Raw genomic sequence first — 6,952 nt, forward strand, 5'->3', positions numbered from 1 at the left:
CTGTTGCCTCTCACGTACAGTGACAACACACAAACCCCTTTAATTTCCTCAAACTGATCCAGTATTTTCCCCTTGCTGTTTCAAACAAAGGGTAGAACTAGGCCCCAAATGTAAAATAAATATTTACATTTACTTAATGTAAATAATTTTTTTTTTATTTACATTAAAAAAAATAAAAAAAATAAGTTGGGTTTAAGGCTGGGAGCCTCCTGAATCCCCTTTTTCAAGCCCGGTTCGGGAGAGACACTACTCCTCCTCGCAGCTGCTGGCCCAGCATCACAGCTGTCCCACAGCGGGACAGCACCAGACCGGACCGGTCCGGGCCACGCCCCTCCCCGAACTCAACCACTTCCCCGCCATCTCCTTCTGGGGGGACCGGGCCAGGAGGGTGTGGAACGGGACAGGCAGTCCGCGGACACCCCGCCATTTCAAGCCCCCCGCTGTAGCCGACAAGGCGCGGCGCCAATCAGACACGCCGGGTGGAGAGCTGGCAGCCAATGGACGGTGAGGTAGGTGGGACTTCCTGCGCCGGTTGCTATGACAAGCACGGCTCTTCCTTAGCAACCGGTTCTGGGGCGGTGGTGTGGGCCGCGGAGGCGGAGGTGAGGCCGCGCCCGGGGCCCCCCCTCGTCCCTTTCCTTCTTTTCTCTGCGTCGGAGGCTGCTTCTAGAGTCTCCTCCCTCCTCCTCCTCCCGCGGGGCTGAAGGGCAGTGGGCCGGTATGAGTGGGCTGCTTCTGTTGTGTGGCCTGCCCGGCCCGTGTTCTGCCGCGCCCCCTCCTTCACCCCGTGGAGCCACGGCGGGGGCGCCTCCTCCATACCGTGCCCCTTCCTTTCCCCCACCGATGGCTCCTATTTCTCTTACGGGGCTGTAGTGTGCCGTTCAGGTCTCGGAGCTGGCGGACTCCCTCCCTTCCCGTCTTTTAACCGGCGCAGCCGCCCGTCGGCAGCACCCACCCGGGGAAGCTGTTGCCGACCCATGGGGCAGCCCCTGTCTGCGGCCTCGACCATATCTCAGGGACAAGCTGGCTATTGAAGTGCCCCCCCCCCCCCCCAGGGTTTGCCCCGCAGCGGGAGGCTGGTGCCAGCCTGGTGTCCTGTAGAGGTGCTGGGGACTGATACAGGTCCCATGGCTTCTTCTTCGCTTGAGAGCCAGCAGTCTGTCAGAGTTGATTCTTTAGCTAGCAGCTCTACGTGTTTGGCATAAGCACTTAGTTTGGCGTTGCCTGACACTGTGTTCATTCTGTTTTTCTTTTAATGTGGGGTCACACTTGCTCTCTTGAGGGTAGGAGAGGATGGTGCTTTGTTCTTGATGAGAGATCCAGAGGGAAGAGCACAGCGGAATGTTCCAAATGTGCCCAGTCAGGCAGTTGTGTGCCTTCTTGTTGCCCAAGAGCCTGGTTGGTAATTAGGCCCAGAGGCACCGTCCAGCCTTTTCCCATATGGTCCTCCCTGGCTGACAAATGCTCTGGGATGTGAGGAGCAAGTGCATAAACCAGACTAAATGTTCCCATTAAACATTTCTGTCCAGACACGCACGATGGTCTTGTTCTTAAAATACTCTTACCCTTTGCTTGTCATGCGCAGTTTGAAACCCTCATGGATAATAGCATCCTGGAAAAATCCTTTTGGAATTAATCAATAGACAGCTGATGTATTGTTCTCTCCTTCCTTGTCAAAAGCTGTACTCTGGCCCTGCTCTTCCCTTGAGCTCAGTCAGTGCTTCTGGGAAGTGCTGTGCTCTTGAAGCCTCGTTAATGGAAAGTGATACGTTTTTTAAATTTGTTTGCATTAATGGTCTGCAAGATAACACTCTTAAGTGCATGCTGTGTGAAGATGGTGCTGAGAAACAGCAAGTAACTGAGATGGGGCAGTGTTCTCGTAACATTTGTCTTCTGTTTTAATTCAAAGCTTTCATTACCTTTCATTACATTTGTTTCTGTTCAAGCAGTGTCCTCTGGGCTGAGAAGTCTCCCCTCCTGCTGAAGCTGCTCTGCCCGTGTTCACAGAGCTGTGTTCCCCTTGGCTGTCCAGGCTGCAGTGCCTTGCTGAGCTCCAGGCAGCCCCTCTGCCTCTTCCTGGGGTCACTGTGGAAGGACCATGGCAGACACCGGGGAGGGGAAAAAGGAGGAGGCTGATTATAAAAGACTTCACAGCTTTCCACTTATTAGGGTAAGAAGAGGGATGGAATACATTTTACCAGTGTTACCTTTGTTCACTTAAACTAGAATTTCTCGCACTGAGTAGCTTCTGTGAGAACATGTACTGCTTTCTCCCTGCCCTTGACCTCTGTCAGGGACATTTGTCAGCATTAAGGCCCCTCCCTACCCAAATCATTTGATGATCAACACAATTGTTCCCCCCATCAGCCAGGCAAAGCGATCTGTCCAATAGGTTGAACATGCTGCCTTTAGGACTTCTCCTGTGTTCTGGATGCAGCTTGTTTGGGTTTTTTAGTTGTTTTGTTGGTGGTGGGTTTTTTGTTTTTGTTCATTTGGGTTTTCTGTTTGGTTTTTGTTTGGTTGCTTTTTTGTTTGTTTTGGGTTTTGTTCTGTTTTTTTTTTTTCCTAGAGGAGCTAGAGTAAAAGATCTTGCTAGCCAGCCAATTAGCAGAAGAGGAAGAAGTGCAAGGTAGACTTCTTTGTTATGCTTATAGCAGTAATTAAGGACTCTGGTTGGAGTGGTATTAATATACTTTTTTCATCTTACAGCAGAAAAACTAACAAATGTAGTTAGCTCCTCCTTCAAGCCGTGCTTACTTAGAGCTGGTCTTCATGTTAGGTAGGGAATTATGGATTGGCTGGGACAAAGGCATGAATGGACCCTTTGTAATGCAACACCCTGTTTTCATATTGACCATTCTCTGAAACAGTGGAAGTGCTCAGTGGACTGACAAACCTGTGTGGCTGGTGATGCTTCCCACCTTGAAGCAAGCATTGAAAGTCAGGTGGAATACCTGCCTTTTGCCTCCACCCTACGGTCTAGGCCCCCTGCTATAGCATGCACAAAAATAAGGGGTACTTACTGTTGTCTTGTGTCCAGCTCTTACATTTTCTGCTTAGTTTCTCTTGGTTTTTTTGCTCTTTCCAGCACACAGACATGCCAGAGGAGATGCGTGTAGAGGCCATGGAGCTGTGTGTCACAGCCTGTGAGAAATATGCCACCAACAACGAGGTACTAGCCAATTCCAGAAGGGTCAGCCTTTAGTTGCTGCAGCTCTGGGCACCTGCAGGAGTAGGGCTAGTAGTGTGAGGCATAGAGGAGTCAGAGCCTGACATCCTATTACCTTCTTTCTGCACCAAGCAAGGGTAGAAGCACATAAAGAGTTTGCTAGGTCTCAGAATCGGTTCCGTTTGTCAGCAAGATCCATAAGAGCACTTTGCTTTCCTGCAGGAAGCTGAGATTTGTCGTGATGCCATCTCCAGAATCTTACCTCCTTCCTGGTCCTGCCTTGCCTGTGTCATTCTTCCTCTCTGTTCATAAAGTGCCCTGTGTCCTGAGGGTTTGGCTCAGAGCTGTGTGGAGACAGGCCCTTCCCATATGCTCTTCAGTGCTGAAGAGTGGGGAAGAGACTCTTATTTGGGGGCTGAGCACATGAAAGTCTTTGAACTGTTAGGTACAGCCTATTAAGTCTTACCTCTTGGCTTTCAGGCACTTGAGTGAAATTACTGAGAGCATGGAAATGGGGGGTGATGCAGAAGATACGATCTTTGGAAAGGTTGCTCTTAACTTGAGAGCCAAAGATAAAGGTGAACACACCTTGTTCTTTGGGCAGGGCACAGACTGCTTGCTGCCAGAGCAGTTTTGTGTTGGAGCCAGGTAAAGGTATGAGGCCAGAGTTTCCTTCTGTCCCACTCTACCTGAGACACCACATGTCACTGCACAATCTTCTTTTTTTAGATCAAGCAGGGTGGGATCTGGGAGAAGCAAGCTTTTTAAAACTCAACCTACTTTCGGTGTTTTGGTAATTAGCTGGAGGCAAAAAAAATGGACTCCTATAAAAATAGATGTAGTTTAGTGACCTGAATCTCTCTCAAGATCAAGTGATCTTGAATCATGCAAATGTTTTCATCTTTGCATGAAAACTCAGTGCGTGCTCTGTCTCACCCTATACTCTCCTTAATGTTCTCTAGAGTGCTGCCAAGATGATCAAAGAGATGATGGACAAGAAATTTGGGTCCTCCTGGCATGTGGTGATTGGGGAAGGTTTTGGCTTCGAGATCACTCATGAGGTGAAGAATCTGCTGTACATGTTCTTTGGTGGCAGCTTGGCCGTGTGTGTCTGGAAGTGCTCCTGACATCTGGCCAGGTCCCAGACTCCCTGCAAACAAGAGATTTCTTCCTTCTTTTGACAAGTTTTGTACAATCTGGAGGTGGGGCTTTATTTTTAATAGTTAAATGTCAAGATTTTCTTTTCATACTGATTTAAGAGTTCCATAGGATGCATATATTTAGTGTGTGTGCGTGCGCATAAACTTGCTAAGCTGTCCTGTCCTTGCTTGTGGGATTTTTCATCTGTCTGGCTCTTTCCTTGGTGTCTGAGCTGCAGCAGGACAGAAATGGGGAACAGGTAATCTCACAACATGCTGCAGAGCTGTACAGCAGTGTGAGGAGGGGGAAGCAAAAAAGAAAGTGTCCCATCTAGCCCTATGGGGTTTTTTGCTCCTGATTGTTCCACATTGTGTTCCTTCTTCTCTGCCTTTCCCCTGCCCTGTGGTATGTCTCTGACCAGTCCCTGTTGCTCCTTTCTCTGAATGCTGAGAATAGCTTCTCTTTCCCTACAAAGATGTCCATACAGAACTGGCAGTGCCAAGGGTCTCCCTTTGGGCTTCCCACCGAGGTGTTAGCCACAGGGAAGCAGCCTTGGATTGCCCTTCCCCGCTTCTTTTGAGATGGTGTAACAGCTGAGCTGCCTGGGTGTGTAGGAGGTTGCTATGCAAACTGCCCCCTCCTTTTTCACCCACTGCACACTGAGACAGCATGGAAACACGGGTGGCTGACGATGCCTGGGGAGTGGGTGAGAGCTCTTCATAAGGCTTGAATGCCTCCCTGTCAGTTTTTGGGGGTGTTGCAAGTGCTGTGTACTTTCAGCATCTTGTTTGGAGGCTGGTGGAGGCTCCATGTGAGATAGCACTTGGTCATCAGAAACCTAATGTCTTTTTGGACTTGCCTTCTTTTAGCCTGTTTAATTTTCTTTTTTAAAAGCTGTCAGTGTTGGAGGACGGAATGAACGTAATTGTATGTTACGTATATGGCTTATTTATATAAATCTGGGGAACTGTGTTTTTACAATAAAGATTTAGTAAAATGTCCTTTTTGGTGTGTTCTAAAATGAAAATCCCCAAGTGAAAGACTGGAAGGAAAAGTAGCTCAGGAAACATGGGAGTAAGCATGCAATGCTGTACCTTAGGGGGAGCACAGTGACAGGTGTCCATCCTGCCTGTTTGCTGAGTGACTTGTAGGTACCAGAGAGGTGCTCTCATCCTTCCTTTTCAGTTCCTCTCACCAGTGCAAGCCATGATGCTGAGGAAGATTGCCAGGCCCACAGTGCTGCTGGCCAAATTCCTCAGTCCACACAGTAGCAGCAAGTGAATGTACCTGTGTCTTCCAGTCAGCCAGTGTGTCTTCTCTGGCCTCTGGGGTCTCACGAAAAATTAAGACTAATATGAAGACAATTAGAAATTATTTCAAATTTGGACCATCTGTGCTGGCTGGGCCCCACATCTTCTGTAATTCCTTATTGATCATGTGGAAGGGACTTGCAAGGTAGCAGGTCACATAGCTGGTACCATAAGGTAGTTGGTACCTTGAGCAACTTGGTCTAGAGGGAGGTGCTCCTGCCCATGCAGGGGAGTTGGAACTAGATGATCTTTAAGATCTCTTCCAACTCAAACCATTTGATCATTCCCTGATACCTGCAGAAGAGTTCAAATCCTTTGATTTGGTGTCTCTTGGTGTGGTTACTCTCACTCCAGCTGGCTGCCTTTGCATGAAGGAAGCACTGCTGATTGGCACTTTCTGCAGCTGGCAGGTGGAAAAGGTGATTTGCTGTTCCATAACTTTCTATTTTCTCAATGTTTTATCTCCTGGGATAAAATGTAGAGGAAAATGTAAAGCCAGTGTCTCTAGAATGCCCTGCGTTGGAGTGTGATGATACCTTTAGCCATGCCGTACTCCCCTCTGTCATGCTTATTTCACACTAATGAATAATTATTAACTGTTGTGTGCATATGCACAAGCATGGTGGTCACGGGCATCTCTGCAGGGTCGTGCTGACCTGCAGATGATCATTCTGTGGTGATCAGAGGGAGCTGCTTACCTCAGCACACCAGCTTTTGGCCTCCCTTTCTGGCTGTTATCTCTTTGGCCACCAGATGACCAATGCTAATGTCTCTGTGACCCACTCTGGCAATAGGTGAATGCTGGCTGCCCCCCAGATTTCTCAAAGCATGAGCATACAGACAGATTGAGGTGAGCTAGGTGTGAATTTGCAGCAAGTCAGCTCCCACAGGGTGACTCCCCCAAGGTAAGTAAAAGGTGGCTGACAGGAGGGCGGAAGGGTATTTTTGTTTCCAAGGGTAACAGCTTTCCCACAAGAAGTCACCATGAAGAAGCCAACCATCTTAACTGGTTTGTGTGTCCATCATCCATGCTATATGTGAAAACACACACCTCAGCTTCCCGAAATTCATCTGTGCGTGTCAGGCAAGTGTTGACTAAGACAGGTCAATTTTTGTGCCTGTTGCAAGCTGAATCCCCTGTGTGTTCAAAGACTTTCTCCTTCCTTTTGCTGTGGAACTGTCACATGAGTGTGCCTGCAACACGATTTTTGGATCAGAGATGATCCCTTGTTTTGTATTTTCCCTGAAGAGAACTCTCTGCAGCTGATGCTTCAGAGCTACCAAAGGCCTGTCTGATTTTGCCTGTTGAAATACAGTCTCTTGCTGAAGGCTT

General features: G+C 48.4%; 1 protein-coding gene across 3 annotated transcripts; it reads left to right on the forward strand.

Moving 5' to 3' along the window:
* Positions 1-432: 432 nt before the first annotated feature.
* DNAL4 (dynein axonemal light chain 4) lies at positions 433-5,310 on the forward strand. 3 transcript variants are annotated; one of them, XM_030450597.1, is made up of 4 exons: positions 433-509; positions 1,950-2,170; positions 3,089-3,172; positions 4,132-5,310. In XM_030450597.1, the coding sequence occupies exons 2-4, from the start codon at positions 2,099-2,101 to the stop codon at positions 4,294-4,296; spliced, it is 321 nt and encodes a 106-aa protein (XP_030306457.1). In that variant the 5' UTR covers positions 433-509; positions 1,950-2,098; the 3' UTR covers positions 4,297-5,310. The 3 variants fall into 3 exon arrangements, with proteins under 3 accessions (XP_030306457.1, XP_030306439.1, XP_030306449.1); XM_030450579.1 differs by lacking the exon at positions 433-509 and adding an exon at positions 538-602; XM_030450589.1 differs by lacking the exon at positions 433-509 and adding an exon at positions 573-602 and having other exon boundaries at positions 1,947-2,170.
* The last annotated feature ends 1,642 nt before the right edge of the window (positions 5,311-6,952 follow it).

Source organism: Calypte anna, chromosome 1 (genome assembly GCF_003957555.1).
Source record: "Calypte anna isolate BGI_N300 chromosome 1, bCalAnn1_v1.p, whole genome shotgun sequence".
NCBI classification, from domain to species: Eukaryota; Metazoa; Chordata; class Aves; order Apodiformes; family Trochilidae; genus Calypte; species Calypte anna.